Raw genomic sequence first — 19,792 nt, 5'->3', positions numbered from 1 at the left:
AGAATGAGACAACTGTGTCCCTTGTAAATCAGATAAACTCGCACAACTAATGTTTGTGGGATGGACAGTAACACTAGGGGTGATGGTGCTTGATCATCCTGTTCTAACAGACTTAGGGGGAGATTTATCAAATCTTGGAGAGAGATATAGTAGAGAAATTGCCCATAGCAACCAATCAATCAGCTTCTGTCATTTTACAGGCTGTGCTAGAAAATGACAGTTAGAAGGGGATTGGTTGCCATAAGCAACTTCTCCACTTTATCTCTCTCCAAGATCTGATAAATCTCCCCTTAAAGCGGGTGGGGTGAGAAGTTACATACTTGGGGCAGTTAAATGGTGGGAGAGAAATATATCAAGATAAGACAAAATCAAGTTATAAGGAGTTACTAAACTGTAAGGGCTCACCCCTGTGTTATATACTGTACACATATAAGTATCTGATACAAAGTGTTTCATTCATTTATGTAATCAACAAATACTTTGGCTAATTTGCATCCAAGCAAGTGGCAGTTCTATGTATGTCAATGCGTGAGGGTTGAAAGAGTGGAATTAATGCTGCACAATAAAAAGAAGAAAAATCAGACTGGCTCTCACAAAGTAAAATATCAATACTTTTGAGTTGCTGACACTTCATTTTTGTATTTAGGGTCTGATTCATTACCGATCGCAACTGCGATTACGCACACAATCGCCGATTGTTGTGTACTGTGCATGCATATTCAGCGCTCGTGCGTGAAAGCTCTACTGCGATCGCAGTGTTCACGCAGACCCAGCGCATAGTGATTGACAGGAAGTGAGTATTGGGGGTGGTGACGGGGGGTGGCGGTCAAAATGAAGGCATGCCAGTGCATTTAAATGCTGTTAAAGCAGCATGCATAAATTAGCCTCTGCAATGCCATACGCAGCTTGGGCTTTCACTGCGTGTGATGAAGTTAGCAATTTCTGAGTAGGGTCAGACCTTGTGCATGTACGCGTGAGACTCTGATTGGTACTCAATGTTAGCGACGGTTTCGCAGACTTGCAATGATGTATAATGGATGTGTATAAGGTTATGTTAGGCTGTGACGGCATTGCCATAGCATTCATTAGCATATTTTCACAGTGGGATTGTGTGCGTAATCGCAGCTGCGATCGCCATAGCGATCCATAATGAATCAGGGTCTTACTTCAGTTAGGTTTTTTTTTGCATGAATGGTATCACATTACTTTTTCTGACAAACTGATAATACATTACTAGGAAAACAAAACTTGCATACGACATCGCTGCAATTAGAGGCCTGATTCAGAGATGGAAGCAGTTAGCATCGCTGCAGGATCTTTGGACACAGTAGCGATGTTAACATATGCTAATGCTGCAGGAGGCGTTTGAGGAGTAAAGACGCTTCCTGACAGCATTGCAGATCCGAGAAGCAGTATCGGATCATCAACCATCCGAGTAACCCCAAGGCCTGGAAGTCTGTGTCGGAAGAGGCAGACAATGGCTTCGGCAATGCCAAAAAATGGGGACAATGCGTTTTCCGGAACGGAGGCCGGCACTGTCCCGCCACCAAAAGCCGCAATCTGTCAATCAGGGGACACCGTGTGCAACAACGCAGGACAGTTTTGCATAAGTGCAGGCACCCCACTGGATGAGGACCAGAGACAGCACTTGCAATCCATGAGCGTTTCTACAGAGTCTGGGAGGTGGCCTGACGTGGATGTAAAAAGAGACAATTTCATTAGAGTATCATGGGGGCCAGTACGTGCATGTGGATTCGTTCACAATGAGACATTGCATATAGTCATTAGAATATGGGGAGATAAGCTGTTAATGAACGGCTAGTTCTGATTAAAATGGGAAGTAGTGATGAATAGCAGCTACTGCATTGTGCACATATGCAAAAAATATTCTAATTAGAAATATTATTTTCCCTGCATTGGAAAATATGTACTGAAAATGTAGGTTTAGTTTTCCTTCAAGGTGAAATTATATTATTGACCTAAAAGTGCATTACTTTCCACTGTGACGACAAGCTCTACAGTGCTCAATCTTATCAGAATAGTGTGTAGGATAGATAAATACCCAGTGACGTTGTCTATATGTCAGAGAATTTCCATACATGAAAGAGCAGGCACGGTCAAGTGGACAATTTGAATGAAATTGACAGCACTCATCAATTACAAACGTCAGTCGACAGTGAATCATTTGATTTACGTAGTTAATTTTTTCCAAGCACATGTGCACACAAGTCATTAAAAGGTTACTTTAGATTTCATTGGCTTCTGAGGTCAACAGCTAAACATTACTCTACTCATTTCTTTATGCTACAGACACAGGGCCTGATTCAGACCCACTCGCGAGCGGCTGTCCGCTCGCAAGTGGGTCGATGTTATGGACTGAGCATGCGCACGACGGAGGGAGCTCCGTCGTGCACATGCGCCAGACGCGACGAGCGAAGGAAAGTCCTTCGCTCGTTGTGTCCGATCAAAGGGGGCGTGCTGTCAATGTTGATTGACAGCACGCCCCCTTTGGTGGGCGTGCCGGGGGCGTGCCTCCCTGACGGGGGCGTTCCCACGGGAACGCCTCCCGTCAGAAGCCGGCCCACTGACATCACTAGTGATGTCAGTGGGAGTGATTTTGGCTCTGATAGAGCCAAAATCACTCCGGAGCTTGCGGTTGAAAACCTCAACCGCAGGCTCCGGCTCGCAAATTCGATGGTCGCGATGGTCTCGACCATCGCGACCATCACAATGCACGCTCGTATAGCCTGTGGGTGGTGACCCACAGCTATACGAGCGTCCAGGAGGACGCTCCATGAAAAAGGAGCCCGGCCCTCATTCAGAGCGTGCGCTCTGCTCAGAGCGTACGGCTCTGAATGAGGGCCACAGTTTGCTTTGTACCTGTGCTCTGTAAATAACATATGGGGAAGCACGGTGTCGCTGCAGTTAGCCAAAGGTGTAAACCAGTTTGTAGTATTTCCCAGTGCTTGAATGGGTTTCCTCAAGGTGTGCTCAATTTGAAGAGGGGATGCAGTTGCCGGCAGTCGAAATACCGACGTCGCAATCCGCCACACGAGCATAACGTCGATATCCCGATGGACATCAGGATACCGACTTTGGCATCCCGACCGCCAGAATCCCAAACGTCCAGACAGCGGGTAAGTATGAAAGCCAGGGATGGGGCTGGTTAGGATTAGGCACCCCCGGGAGGACTAAGGGTTAGGCACCCCCCCAGAAGTGTTAGTGTTAGCATGTGGGGAGGGGGGGTTAGGGTTAAGCACCCCCTGGGAGACTTAAGTTTACGATGCCGGGAGGGGGGGTTAGGCACCACTGGGGGGGGGACTTAGGGTTAGGCAACCCCCAGGAAGGTTAGGTTTAAGCACCACTAAGGGTGGGTTAGGGTTAGGGTTAGGGGGGGGGGGCAGGGTAGGGTTAGATTACTTACCCAATCGCGTCAGGATCTCCTGCTGTAGGGCTTCCGGAGGTGGTATTTGAACCAGCGACTAAAGAGCCGTCTGTATTTCAATACCATTCCGTTGTAGACTGTAAGCTCCAATGGAGCAAGAACTGACGTAAATGAAAAAAATAAATGGTTTGTGCAAAGCACTGCACAATATGTAGACTGTATAGAAATAAAGCGTAATACATGTTATCCTCCTAGATAAATACAGTGAAACATTACATGAAAGACTGTGGCTTAATTTACAATTGTTAAATACAGCTGTTGAGTGCAATATTAAAAACATCCCACAACTGTAAATTTATAATGATATCACATAATAGTCACATTTCCATTTAGTCAACCGAGACATATATACATGCTGTGGGTGTATATTATATATATAAATTATATATATATATATATATACACTCATACATAAAATATATATATATATATACACACACACACACACACATATATATATATATATATATGTGTGTTTGTGCGTTCACTCTAGATCCAGCGCCTAAAGAAAGGGCCCTCTATCCCAAAAATGGGACGTGGCCACGGGAAAAGGGGGCATGTCTGTAAGATGTGCTCCCTTTTCATCGCTCTTGGGGGCGTATCCGGCACTTACAGACATGCCGGGCTGCCCCCAAGCACTCATGTCTCTGTGAATAGATAAATTCTCAACCATTGCATATTGTTGCTGGAATGGTAATTTCCTACATTTTGCTGCAATTCCATGATAAGAATGTGCAATTAACTGCAAATTGCTGTGTGTCATGAGTCACTATTTTCTTTAAAAACAAAAACATTAAAGTAACCTTAAATCTCAGCAGCTGGTCTTCAAACATAAAGCAGTCCCATGTGATTGTGTGCTCAGGGCATACATTAATTATGTCACCTTCTTGCAGGATGCTGTTCTATTCCTGCTAAAGGTAGTCTGTAGTAATCAGAGTTTCCTGTACCTGGTGTTCTCTCTGATCTTTGTATCCATCTATAAAACCATTACATCATATTTCATTTCATTCTGCAGCAGACTGTTGTACTTAGAAGCACCTGGTGCTCTGTCCCGCAATTCAGTGTCAGTATTTGTGTCCTCCAGGTAAAACAGAGGTTCACTTTATATCCATTTGTCTGATTGCCTCCTCAACAATTTCCCCTTGGACATTATTTATTATGTGCTTTACAGACAAAGAAACAAGCATTATGTTTTCCATTAAATATTAATTCTACAATGTATTTATTTTCATTACAAACACACACGGGGCAGATTCAATTAGCCGCAAAGTAGGGGCCTGATGTTTTGCTACTGTGCATTCGCGAAGAGTCTAGGAAACCCCTTACTGCGCACATGTGGTGATCACAAAAAGGGTCCATTTCATGGGTGTGTTATGGTAATGTCAACGGCAGGTCTGGGAATGCTGCTGTATTCCCAAACGCAAGTCCACTACTTCAGAGGCCATGTTTAGTTGGATTTGAGGAGAGGAGCAAAAGTAGACCACAGGTTACCGCAAATATCGATGGTGCGACTGATGTTGCGTCGATGTTGGAGTGTTTACAATCGCCAATGCAAATGCTCAGACCACGGAGCCTGAAAGTGGGCGTCTCATCGATTGTACACTACAACGCACTGTGGAGCACAAAGAGACGCCTGAGATTAGCATTTGCACAAACCACTACTGAGAAAGTGGCTGCATCACCAACCATCTCTGAATCAGGCCCTAGGCCTTGCAACCTTTACACTGTGGGTAAAAATCATGGCCGCCACTTTTAGTTGAAGTTTTAATGGTAATTAATGCGGCTTTTAGTTTGCACCACAAGACTAACTGAAAAGAAGGGAAAAAATCCTTATTTGAATGCACTGACAGCACACAGAGCAGTAACCCCGGGACACACTCCCATTGAATAATAATGTATTTAGAGGTCTTGAAATAGGAAAATATGGCCAATATAGGCATGTCATTGTTCATGTAGTTTTCTCTAAAAAGCAGAAAAATGGGTTAAAAGCTGTGAAACAAGTATGATGAGGTTCTGTATTGATGGGAAATGGGATATGAATTTGAGTTAAAACTGATTTTTTTTTTCAATATTTTAGAAACTTGTATAAACACACTGAGAAATGACTATTGGGACATTTCAATGTACCCCAGAAGACTGTAGACTTTTATGTGCTGAAATATACTTGCTGGCTATCATTTTTCCATCATCTATAAAAGGTACAAAAACCAACCATTTGACTCTAGATAAATGCATCCAATACTTTGCTATGGCCACTATCAGCCTTCTACACTGACCTGTTATCTGTGCTGCCAGTTTTTCAGGATGACTTCCCCACTTTGTCACACACTTCACATAGGTCGTGTACTACAAACTGAACACTGAACACACAACATTGCCATGTTGCCTACTACTTGCTGTTTGTAACTGAAATGTGCATGGAGCTCGCTTGATGACAATATCCTGCAAAGTGTGGGCTAATATAACATAGGACTTCATGCTACGAAACTCGCAGCTAATTGAATTTGGGCCATAAGGTCCATTTTTTGTCAGCAGCTAATTAACCCACCAGTATATATTGAACTGTCAGAAGAAACCAAAGCACCAATAGGAAAATCATAGAATGTACACTGCCCCCCCACAGATAGGTCCCCGAATGGAGGTGAGTAGGTGATATCTCCCAACATTCTTACCATTGAGATAAGGTGCCAAAGGGTGGGGAAAACCCTTCAAACTGCAATGGTCTTGTGTAAATCTGGACAGTTGTGAGGTATGGTTCAAATGGCATTATATTGAAAAAAACATATAGCAATAAATGTTTTGCAATGTTCTTCTTGCTATGTTAGACAAGTGTAGTTCTAAAGAATGTATTGTTTTAGTGTCTAGCGTACAGGCCCATTTCCATCCCGATATCAAATATTTAGCCCTGCCCAACAACATATAGCTCCATGTGCCATGCAGAACAGTCTCATCATCATAATTCCACCATATGTCCCCTACATAGTACTAAAATCCACTGCTATTTCTAATCTAACAAAATGTCCAGGACACAGCTCCATATATATCACCATGTTCAGTATTCAGTCAAATGTCCAGTATATAGCTCCATGTTCACAGTTGTCAGGGCATACAGACTCATTCCTAGAGTATATCCCCATGTCCAGTACAAGCTAGTATTCATCCCAATTTTCAGCTTATGCCTAACACTACATCTAAGATGCAGCCCAGCACATCCTGGTGTCCAGTACACAGACCCACATCCATAACGCCAGCAAGAGGACACTCATATTACTAATGAAAACAAAGAAAAGAGATATATATATATATATATATATAATATATATATATATATATATATATAATATATATATATATATATATATAGCAGACCAATGGACCGGCACTCTGCTAAACAATGAAAAAATTCCTCCTGTGCCAGTAGATATATGTGTAAACGTGCTGGAAAAACAACGGCACTAGGAGACTTTTTTGATAGTCTCCTAGTGCCGTTGTTTTTCCAACACGTATATATATATATATATATATATACATACATACAAAAACAGCGGCACTCACAGGACTTGTAAAGAAGACTCCAGACTCCCAAGGGAGTTTGGAGTCTTCTTTACAAGTCCTGTGAGTGCCGCTGTTTTTGCATATGTACACTTTGGCCAGTTTAGACCATCAGAGGGCACCCTGGCATATGTATGTCGTTTAACCTGTGGAGTGCCGGCGTTATTTTTAGAATATATATATATATATATATATATACATATATATACACACACACATTCAGGTGCATAAATATTGGGACATTGACAGAATTTTCATATTTTGGTCTCTATTCACCACCACAATGGCTTTGAAATGAAACAAACAAGATGTGCTTTAACTGCAGACTTTCAGATTTAATTTGAGTGTAATTACATCCAAATCAGGTGAATGGTGTAAGAATTACAAGAGTTTCTATATGTGCCTCCCACTTTTTAAGGGGCCAAAAGTAATGGGACAAACTAAACAATCCTAAATCTAACTTTCACTTTTTAATACTTTGTTGCAAATCCTTTGCAGGCAATTACAGCCTGAAATCTGGAACGCATAGACATCACCAGACGCTGGGTTTCATCCCTGGTGATGCTCTGCCAGGCCTCTACTGCAAATGTCTTCAGTTCCTGCTTGTTCTTGGGGCATTTTCCCTTCAGTTTTGTCTTCATCAAGTGAAATGCATGCTCAATCGGATTCAGGTCAGGGGATTGACTTGGCCATTGCATAACATTCCACTTTTTAGCCTTAAAAAACTCTTTGGTTGCTTTTGCAGTATGCTTCGGGTCATTGTCCGTCTGCACTGTGAAGCGCCTTCCAATGAGTTCTGAAGCATTTGACTGAATATGAGCATATAATATTGCCCGAAACACTTCAGAATTCATTCTGCTGCTTTTGTCAGCAGTCACATCATCAATAAATACAAGGGAACCAGTTCCATTGGCAGCCATACATGCCCACGCCATGACACTACCACCACCATGCTTCACTGATGAGGTGGTATGTTTTGGATCATGAGCAGTTCCTTTCCTTCTCCATACTCTTCTCTTCCCATCACTATGGTATAAGTTGATCTTTGTCTCATCTGTCCATAGGATGTTGTTCCAGAACTGTAATGGCTTTTTTTTATGTTGTTTGGCAAACTCTAATCTGGTCTTCCTGTTTTTGTGGCTCACCAATGGTTTACATCTTGTGGTGAACCCTCTATATTCACTCTTGTGAAGTCTTCTCTTGATTGTTGACTTTGACACATATACACCTACCTCCTGGAGAGTGTTCTTGATTTGGCCAACTGTTGTGAAGGGGTTTTTCTTCACCAGGGAAATAATTCTTCTGTCATCCACCACAGTTGTTTTCCGTGGTCTTCCGGGTTTTTTAGCTGTTGCTGAGCTCTCCGGTGCGTTCTTTCTTTTTAAGAATGTTCCAAACAGTTGATTTGGCCACACCTAATGTTTTTGCTATCTCTCTGATGGGTTTGTTTTGATTTTTCAGCCTAATGATGGCTTGCTTCACTGATAGTGACAGCTCTTTGGAACTCATATTGAGAGTCGACAACAACTGATTCCAAATGCAAATCTCACACCTAGAATCAACTCCAGACCTTTTACCTGCTTAATTGATAATGAAATAAAGAGGGAATAGCGAACACCTGTCCATGAAATAGCTTTTGAGTTGATAGTCCCATTACTTTTGGCCCCTTAAAAAGTGGGAGGCACATATAGAAACCGTTGTAATTCCTACACCGTTCACCTGATTTGGATGTAATTACCCTCAAATTAAATCTGAAAGTCTGCAGTTAAAGCATATCTTGTTTGTTTCATTTCAGAGCCATTGTGGTGGTGAATAGAGGTCAAAATATGAAAATTCTGTCAATGTCCCAATATTTATGCACCTGACTGTATATACACACATACATACATACACATACATGTATGTCCATACATTTTGATGAATATTAAGCAATTCTGTACCCAATTAATGTCTGTATATTATAACCTTGAGGTAGAGGTTTCCATGCAGTATTAGCTCTTGTCAATCATGTCCTCCCGAACAACGATGAGTAAGTGAATTGACCTCAATATGCACTTTATTCAATCAGTCAGCAGAAAACCATTTTCTATATTCAATAATCAGCTTTCCTGTACACACTGAGAGTGTATTTGATTTAATTCAATGACTAGAACATTGAGACAGATATATGTAAAAGAAAATTATTAGTGTTGAATAAATCGTTGTCTAGGGTAAGATAAATATTATTAATTTCTTCCTAAAATGCTGTGTACATTGCAATATCATTGTTCTGATAAATCCTCTAATGTTAAACACCAACAGCTCAGCACCGATAAATAATGTGAAAACACAGCAGCTTTAAACACATGCCTGTGTTTATAGCAGACCATTTATTAAGGCTGTTATCCTTGTCCCCCAAAAGCTGTTACTCACTGATATTATGTATTCACTTAGCTCACCCAACAGCTGGCAGGAAAGACACAACTTAGCCACTTACTAGGAGAATGAGCTGGAACTCTGTTTTAAATACAGTTCATGTGCCAAGTTAGATAAGTAGAAGTGGGCACATGTGGTACTCATTCAATAAGAATGCACATGTTCTATAAAACATTCAGAATGTCTCTATGAATGTATCATGGACCGGAAAACAATTACAGTTTCTATAGACACCATATTAAAACATTACTGGGTCCAAATACAGTATAAGGTGTTGAAGCTGGATTATTCACTGAGACAAGATCAGTTTAAAATTGGATCACAGCGACGCCATCTTGCGACTGGCCGCAAAACGCCAACTTGGAAATGAGGCCGCAAGCCGCCATTTTGCAAATGACCGCCTAAGCGCCATTTTAGATAAACTCACACTTTAGTACATGTGGCGATATTAGTGTTCACTCTAGCTCCGGCGGCAGGCAGGGCGCCGGAGCTAGAGAGGGAAACCTCGCGCGCCCGAAAAGGGGGCGTGGTCATGAAAAGGGGGCGTGTCTATAAGACACGTCCCCTTTTCGTCATACTTGGGGGCGTGCCCGGCGCTTACGGATATGCCGGGCAGCCCCCAAGCACTGCAGAAAGGGAGAATAGACGCCGGGATCATGCGCCCGGCGTCTATTCTCCTGCGGTGACCGGGACACCGCATGTTTCTCCACCCGCGGGACACTGCGTCCCGCGGGTGAGAACGGCACCCGCAGGCTGTGAGGGCAGGGCGCTTTTGCCCTCCTCCTGGAGGGCAGGGTGCTTTTTGCCCTCCAGAAGGAGGGCAGGGCGCCGCGCCCCGCTAAAACAGCCTAGCGAGAACGCTAGATATTACTATTAGCATCATGCGATTGCATCTGTGACCATCGCCATAAGTTACGGCGATTCATCAAAAGCCCATTTCATGACTTTACGTAGTTTGGGTGCTCTGGATAAAGTGTGTGTATTATCATAATTCCCCTAAAGGATAGATTTCAGAAATGGCTGTACAGTATGTCAAAATTGGATTGCATTAGCTAAACAGAGCAAATGGCCACGTGACAACTAGCCTGTGAAGACAAGCTTCATGGACTTAACGTCTGCTCTCACTCCAGGTGGCCCTGCTCGAATACAGCAAGAGAGTCATTTGTAGCACCTTACATTAGCAGGCTTCCTACAATAAAATACCTTCAAAGTCAAGAGTGTTATCTGAGGTTTGGGTTTTGTAGCTGTGCTAATTTGCATCCACACAGGCCCTGGGAGAACAAAGACCAGTATTTTGGAGCCTGAAAAGGGTGGGGGCTGCTGGGGCATGAGCAAGTCATGGAACTATAATGCTCAGCATTCCACACTGCTAGGTGTTCTCATACACACATTAATACGCACAATTGCGCTGTTAACTAGTCGCATATTAGCGAATGCATAAGACCCTGTATGAAAACGCTGAATATTAGCTTCACGCACACGCATCTGCCCCAAGTTAACTAGCGTCTTTACATCAAACCCCACATACTCACACATTACATATTCACATACAAGGTTCCATAAGCTGTAAGGTATAAGATTCAAGTATGCACATTTATTATAATTGTTAGGAAATAAAGATTATTTCGTAACTAAGGTTTTATACATGATAAGTAAGCCATGTTTGGTATTGTACTGATGGGGACTCATTTTACAGTATTCCGGTAATATCGCTGGAGAGACCGCAACATGCATTCTCAACTTATGGACCGCAGAGACTTCAAGCAACAAAATGTACATTATATGAACAACTGTTAGGATTTGCATGGGGCGGCAAACCAGAGACTACCAGTTGTTAGAGGCTGGATCGTGTCTATTTGAATCAACCTGTTAAATGCCTTGTAACATATGCCCTCTCCTTTAGGACCAATGGTAATAGCAAGAAACTTCTCTATTGTGTTGTTTATTTCTGGGGGGTATAAATATGTGTGCTCTGACCCTGGGTTCCTAGTCTTCGTGCTGAATGCTGATTGACGAGGGGTTTCTTGCTGATGCCTAACATCTGGACCAGAGAGCGCTGCGTATGTATAATTGTACTTGGGTCTGTATAATCTCTTTGCGCTAAGATTTTATGAGGATCATAGCGTGTAACTGTTGTACTTTTACTTGAATAATACTTTGTGCTTTGGAACCGCAGGTTCTAGGTCTGGAGTCTTTATTTACTGTATGACTGCGTACGCAAATTAGCATCATCCTTAGAGTTTATAGGCAGGATATTAGAAGGTATAGGCAGGGGTATATAGAGGTTCAAAGGCAGTATCCTTAAAGGATTCGCTCTACTAGCTAAATATCGCGCTACCAATAACAGAGGCACGAAGTCTAACGTACCAGTGGAATTCACCACTGCAATAAAGTTTGGGTTTCACTGCACTTGGCACGCAGGATGTAGTCTTCTGAGTTGGTTCCTAGCATGGTAGACTATAGAATATCCAGGATGTAGGATCTAGTACACGGAGTACATAATCAATGGGTCAGAGGCAGAAGCAGAGTTCAATGACGGAGAAACACTAATTCAAAGCCAAAGGATAATATAAGAAGCAGGTCAGGGACAAGCAGGGTCACACACATAAATCAGGCAAAGAGACAAATTTAACACTGAAGACTAGGTGTAAAGCCTAGTACAATGGTGATGTGACCCTGCAAAGTCTTTGGAGACATGACTGCAAGAATAAAGTGCATCACACAGACCCCTGTAGGGAGAACGCTAGCTGGGAGAGCCTAACAGATCATGGAGACCAGGGGTTCTCAACCCTTCTAGGTGAGTACCAAATAGTGACTATGGGAATAATTCAAGTACCACTTTACTGAAGGTATGAATTTATAAACATGTGTGACATTTACTACACATACAGATGTGCCCACATACATCAATCCTCCGTGCGCTACAAGTCGCGTCACACATAACGCGGGAGCTCAGTGTGACTCGGTAGCGCCAAGCATCTTTTTGTGCATCTTTTTATCTTTAAATGCGTCTTATTTGCACAGCGATGCAAATCAATAGCACAGGCAGCTTCTGCTGGTTAAAATTATATGCAGCATGCCTATGTTCTGTGTGTGACTGCGGGTGTATCTGCATGCTAAACACTACGTTACAGTGTTACAGTCGCTGACACTGTAACGTAGCATTTCACATGTAGATACACAGAACATAGGCATGCTGCATATCATTTTAATCAGCAGAAGCTGATTGTGCTATCTATTTGCATTGTTGTGTGAATAAGACGCATTTGAAGGTAAGAAGACGCACGAAAATGCACCATCTATTCTTGCTAATTGTACCATTGGTGGTACAAGTGGGATGCAGTTTATAGACCGGCGGACTAAATGCCGACACGAAAAGCCCGACGGGGGACTTCAGATAGGTATCAAAATACCGACGCCTATCTGAATCCCGGCATCGGAACGCCGAAGGACGACAGTCCAAATGAGGTAAGTTCGGGGCGTCCTTAGCGTTAGCCGCGGGGAGGGTTAGGTTCAGGGAGTGTAGCGGGGTTAGGGTTAGGTTTTGGGGGGGGGGGGTTAGGGTTAGGCACCCCCGGGAGTAAGTTAGAGTTAGGCACCGCCCCGTTAGGGTTAGGGTGCGAGAAGGGGGGTTAGGTTTAGGCACCCACGGGGGGGGGAACTTAGGGCTAGCCTGGACCTGGAGTTTTGGGGTTAGGCATCCCTAAGGGAGGGTTAGGGAGGGGGGGCTTAGGGTGTATACCAGCCAGCGTCGGGATCTCCTGCTGTCGGGCTTTGAACTGGTATTACATACTGATTCTGTACAAGTACCACCAATTGAGAACTGCTGGGGGACACGAATGGGTAGGGCCAGCAGCTTGAAGGCATGAGAAACAGCAATGTCGGGCCTGGTAAGCATCCGTTGTGCTCCGACAATGCCTGACAATGGGCCTGATTCAGAGTTGCACGCTAAGCACACAGCAGCTGCGTCTTTGCTGCTTTTCATATAACTTAAACAGGTAGACGACACTACTATATCCTTGTTTTCAAGCTTCATTAATGCTGCTTAAGTATGAATAATTGCACATATCTAACAACAGCTGAGTCTTATGAGGTTTGTGGCCAATGGGTACAAACTATGGGGTGATTCAGCAGAGGACGCAAATGTATGTCTGGATACAGATATCCTGAACAGGACCCGTTCTGCGCATGTGCAGAACGGGTCCTGCGTGATTGCACGCAGAGCGGCTGCAAACTGTCAGTGATCTGGCGTGATGCCTCCTGCTGCATTACCATAATAATGCTATCGCAGCTGCTACCATGTTAGCAGCTGTGATAGCACTTGCTGAATCATCCCCTATGTCTATGTTTTTATACACTGGTAATTCAGAGCTGACACTCATCTAAAAGTCCTATTTATATATATAATGGGATGTTAGTATGTTTGCAGTACACCATGATACCATGTTAATTGTCATATAAGAGAAAGAAAAGATGCTTGTGTCCTGTTATGGTGGGTTTTATACACAGCATGCTGAATATCACAGATAAAGATATGTGAATGCTTTATAGAACAATATAGGTTATGGCAAGTAGACAAATATTTTCCTCTCATCTTTGGTGCGGACAAAGTATGACATTCCTGTGTAAAAATGTTTTATCAATGCTGCCGCCTAGGGCAATGTTTGTTCTTTAACCGCTTACACTAAGTGAGATTGATAGCTTCTGTCTCTTCATACATGTAACATGAATCACCAGGTTGCTCTTCAGTATTACAAAAACATGGTATATCTTCTACTGAGGGGTAGGAAAAAGGAGCCTTGTGCCAAATTCATTTATTTGATGCTAGTCATGTTCAATATGTCTCATTTCCTCCTTGAACACCCCTTTCACACACCACAGATTCCTGTTTTAATTCCAGAACAAATAGTATTTCCCATTCAATATTCTCTACCTTTCCGTTCTCAATCACTGCTCTCTAGTTTATGGCTACATATTCCATTAGTAAATGAAAACCTTTAAAAATGATTTTTTTTTTTATCATATGCTGAGATTTGACTATCTAATACACTTGTAGTGATGGGGGCAAAAATGAGTCTAAAATCCCTCCACTGTAAAATAAAAGCTATCTTCAAATATCTTCTTCGAGAAATGGAATATAGTAACTACTATTCTCTGGTTTGGCGAGGTAAAACTGGTTATTATTAACCAAGGAAAATATTAGTTCCCTGCTGGAACGAGTTATATGGTAGAGAGACATGACATTAAAACTAGTAACTACTAGTGAAACTTGCCAGCCCAGGCTTCAGCCACTTGGGCTCAGATTTGGGGGCTAACTCTACAAGAGAGGTGGCTAATACAGTCCCTTACTGTAACAGTGACACCTGTAGAGACACTGTAACTCACTCAGTAAACATACATATCTTCAAGGACAGGTTACAGTCACCACTTGGATCTTAGATACTGGAATTGTATATATAACTTGCTTTGTAGGAGCATCAACATGTGACAGCTCTACAAAGGGTTCCTGGAAAATAAATACCTGTGTGTTGGACCAAAGGAAGGGGGAGTCAACAACTTTCATATGATAATAAGCTGACTTTGGGATGTCGAAATTATCAGCTTAGACAACATAGGGCTCGATTCAATTGAACACAAATTAAATAGCGCCAGGAGGGAGCTCCCGTAGCTATTCAATTCAGCGCGCTGTTAGGTTGGAGAATGACCATTTTCCCGCCCCTCGCGTCTTAAGCAGGGTGTTTAGTCATGAGAACAGGCATTCTCCGGCTAAACTGCCTGGCGCGATTCTGTTTCCGCCGCACTAAGGGCAGAAGACAGCATTGCGCCTGTACTTTTGTTGAATTTCTGCTTAACAGCGCGCTGAATTGAATAGCTCTTGGAGCTCCCTCCCGATGCTATTTAATTTGCATTCAATTGAATCAAACCCATAGGGTTATCTGCTGATTCATTCTATATTGTAAGAATACTAAAAATAAAAAAAAAAATACTCATAAAAAATACTTCAATCCTTGAAAAAGCATGCAGCTGTGAAAAGCTTAAGGTAGACATCTCCGTTAAAAAAGATTATGCACTAATCTGTAAAAATAATCTGTAAAAATAATATTTGGATACTGTCATTTATGGTGCTTCCTGCTTATTAAGATGCTATCTGTTAAGAGCTTTTTTAAAGTCATAAATACAGTATGAAAAACCAGGGTTGAATTTGCCCGCCCAGCTGAGATGTCAGTGTCGGTCCCCTGCAGCAAGTGTACGGGCAGTCGGCGGGATGCCTGTACACACAGCCAGACGTGCCAATATGTCTGCAAGATATATCTGCATCGGCTGTGTTGCAGGGACGATGCATGCAACATGTCTGAACGACGTCTTCTGTACACACGCACAGATTCACTATGCAATATGACGTTCATTGGCTGATTGAATGACATATCGCATAGTGTGTACCCAGCATTACAGGCTCCTGTGTAAAAGTGGAGGAACATAATATACTTCTGGTTAGCCAGTAACATCTTACAAAGAAGGTTCTGGAGGAAGGGGTTGTAGGGGAGCTCACAAAATAAGCACATTGTAAAGAGTTAAACACTGGTAAAGGAAACAGGGATTGTTCTACTAAACAAAACCCATAGGGGTGGTTTTATGGCAGGGGAGATTGGTGTATGGCCTAAGTATGTTAGAGTAAAGTGGGGGGAGTAGGAGGGCTAGCCGAGACTCTTTAAAGAGCCAGAGTGCCTATACTTGGTCAATGAGGTATGGTCTATCATGGGGGTAGTTTTATGTAATCTTTTCCATGCAGTGCAGATGCAATTTTTAACCTCTGCATGGGGAGGGGGGACTATTTTTTTCCAGTGGGAGAGTTTTCGAAAACAACAAACTAGCATGAATTATAAATGAAAGTTATCTGCAGGGGACTGGCAGACCGTGATAATTACCAATGATACACTGTATGGAACAGTTCATTTGTGGAAACATTTTTTTGACTTTTGATAGAAGTTCAAAAATAAAAATGTGCTAATATATACATTTTTGGGATTATCCTGTTACACAAGAAAAAAAAACATTTCAGAACAGGCTACAACATTCTTTAAAAATGACAAACATCACTATAAACCATTTATTTGTTACCTTATTTCGCCATCTTTTGATTTTATTTTCCCACTATCATGTTTCTTCCTCAGGTCTCTTACAGATGAATACCCTCAGGTAAGCAAAAGTAGCAAAGTTCCCACACTTACAAGTTTGTTTGGCAACATAAAGTAATGCGTATTACATAAAGTTTATCTGAACTTTACAGAACTGTACAATATTTAGAACCACGGAACAATGTAACGGGTTGGGTATGAAATACTGGCAGTCGGGATGCTTTCTTTCAAAATGCCGACAGCGGCATCCCGATGCTCGGGATCCCGACAGGGGTGTCGGGTAAGTATAATAACCCTCCCCCCTTCTCCCCCTAACCCTCAATTCTTGGTGCCTAAACCTAACCTTCCCCACCCCGCACCCTAACCATAAACCTAACCGTTCTCCCTTAGTGCCTAACCCTAACCCCCCCAGTAGTGCCTAACCCTAACCCCTCCCGTGGTGCCTAAACCTAACCTCCCCCCCTCCACGGCTAACAACCAAGACGCCCCAGCTTACCTTTGATCGGGATGCCGTCTGTCAGGATTCCGGCGTGCGTATATAGGCTGGCGTTGGGATTTAGCCGCCTATGTTTAGTCCCTGGTCTGGATTCTGACGCCGGGATTTAAACAGACGGCATCCCTACTGTCGGTATTATAACTACATCCCAATGTAACATGGGAAGTGGTGGATTAAAGCCTCATTCTGGCATCAACTACCTTAAATTTACTAGCATTTCATAAAAAATATTAAAATGCTTTAAAATAGGTATGACAAGTAGTAACCATTGTTTCTGGTGCCGCCATGCTCACTAGTGCTGCTAGTAGTGCTATAGTAGATAGTGTTGCAGTAACTTACCGTTTGCATTATGATTTTCAAAAATCATCTTACTAAATCAATCCTTATGCATTTAGCAGCAGTAAATGTATAGTAGAAGTCTTGAGGGACTAAACACTAGTAACACACACATATATAATATACATTATATATATATATACACATGTATGTACAGTATATACACCCACATATACAGTAGTGCTTGAAAGTCCTAAAAGTAGATAATGGGAACCAAATCAAACAATTGAGACAAAAAATTAGACTTGCTAATTTTTTTTATTGAGGAAAATTATCCAATATCACATATCTATGAGTGCCAAACGTATGTGAACCTTTGCTTTCAGTATCTGGTATGACCCCCTTGTTTAGCAACAACTGCTTCTAAACGTTTCCGGTAATTGTTGATTAGTCCTGAACATTGGCTTGGAAGAATTTTACCCTATTCCTCCGTACAAAACAGCTTCAACTCTGTTACAGTATGTTGGTGGGTTTCCTGCCAGGAACTGCTTGCTTCAGGTCCTTCCACAACATTTCGATTGGATTAAGGTTAGGACTTTGACTTAGAATTCCAAAACTTTAAATTTATTCTTAAGCATTCTTTGGTCGAATTACTTGTGTGCTTTGGGTAGTTGACTTGCTGCATGACCCACATTCTCTTGAAATGCAGCTCATGGACAGATCTCCTGACATTTCCTTTAGAATATTCTGGTATAATTCAGAATTCAATGTCCCATCAATGATGGCAAGTCGTCCTGGGCCAGATGCAGCAAACCAGGCCCGAACCATGATACCACCACCACCGTATTTCACAGTTGGTATGAGGTTTTTATGTTGGAATGCAGTGTTTTCCTTTCTCCAAACATAACGCTTCTCATTTAAACCGAAAAGCTCTATTTTGGACTCATCTGTGCAGAAAACATTGTTCCAATAGTCTTCGGGCTTGTCCAGGTGATCCTTAGCGAACTGCAGACGGGCAGCAATATTTTTTGGGAAGCAGTGGCTTTCTCCTTGCAATCCTGCCATGCACACCATTGTTGTTAAGTGTCCTCCTGATGAACATGAACATTAGCTAATATGAGAAAGGCCTTCAGTTGCTTAGAGGTTACCTTGGGTTTCTTTGTGAACTTGCGAACTATTAGATGCCTTGCTCTTGGCGTGATAATTGTTGGTCGACCACTCCTGGGGAGGGTAATAATGGTCTGGAATTTCCTCCATTTGTACACAATCTGACTGTTGATTGGTGGAGTCCAAACTCTTTAGGCATGATACACTTCCACAAACAGGTGTTGTGAACATTAAGACTTTGATAGATTCCGGTTCTTTTAAAAAAACAGGTTGTCCACTCACACCTGATTGTTAACCCACAGATTGACAATACTTGACTTTAATTCCACCTTAAAAATATCTGCTAAGCCTAAAGGTTCACATACTTTTGCCACTCACAGATATATGATATTGGATCATTTTCCTCAAATAAAAAAAAAAAATGAGCATGTCTAATTTTTTTTGTCTCATCTGTTTGATTTGGTCCTCTTTATCTACTTTTAGGACTTGTGTGAAAATCTGAGGTGGTTTTAGGCCAAATTTTAGCAGAAATATAGTGAAGGGTTCACAAACAAACTTTCAAGCACCAATGTATATATACATATACAGTATATATATATATATATATATATATATATATATATGTTTAAAGGGAAGAGGGTACCTTCGAGGGCGCTAAAACACCATCATTTGTACAACAATCGTATATAATACACTGATCTCAGTAGCAATATGTATAAACACTCCAGTTTGTGAAGATGATCACCCAACAAATTCCAAAATTCACAGATCATAAAATACAGCTTATATAAAATATAATATTGTTGTGATGCCACTAATACGAGCGGTATTTCAGAATCTGCAGATGCTGACAGTTGGCGTCTCAGCCCTTGCACATTCAGACGCACAAATGTACACCAGGGAAGGTCTTTGTAGCGGCATTTGCATAAAGATGCAGACACGTCTGCGGCAGAAGACACAGTCGCAACTACTCAGAATCGGTCCCAAAGTATGAATTAAAGTCACTTACCCTGGTGCTAGGAAGTGAATTGCCACCAGTTCAGCCCAGCAAGAGTACTTGTTTGGAACTTGGAAGCCATAAAAGTTGTACACTCCTCCAGGGTGATAATGATTATTAAGAACTTTTAAAGCAAATAACACCCCTAGAAGTAAACATCAGAAAAGAGACACATTTAAAATGTATTGGCTAGTTCACCTGACAGCTATGACTTATCAGTTAGATAGACAGAAGATAAGAAGCTACAGATGTGTCCACATACATCTATCCTCCCTGCGCTACAAGTCAAATGCGTGACTGCCGTGTGACTCGGTAGCGCCTAGCGTCTTTTAGTGTGACTTTTTATCTTCAAATGCATTTTATTTGCA

General features: G+C 42.1%; 1 protein-coding gene across 2 annotated transcripts in view; it reads right to left on the bottom strand.

The window, feature by feature from the left end:
- RHBDD1 (rhomboid domain containing 1) overlaps positions 1-19,792 on the bottom strand; it is a 136,664-nt gene that overhangs the window by 89,397 nt on the left and 27,475 nt on the right. For both annotated transcript variants that reach the window (XR_015869736.1, XM_088446283.1), the window contains exon 4: positions 19,437-19,569. Coding sequence is in view for 1 of the 2 variants with exons in the window: in XM_088446283.1 (XP_088302409.1) it covers positions 19,437-19,569 (133 nt within the window). In the remaining variant the exon portion in view is untranslated. The remainder of the gene's footprint in view (positions 1-19,436; positions 19,570-19,792) is intronic.

The sequence above is a fragment of the Taudactylus pleione genome, unplaced genomic scaffold, assembly GCF_031769625.1.
Source record: "Taudactylus pleione unplaced genomic scaffold, aTauple2 ptg000395l, whole genome shotgun sequence".
Classification (NCBI taxonomy): Eukaryota; Metazoa; Chordata; class Amphibia; order Anura; family Myobatrachidae; genus Taudactylus; species Taudactylus pleione.
This window is presented reverse-complemented; position numbering and strand designations above follow the sequence as displayed.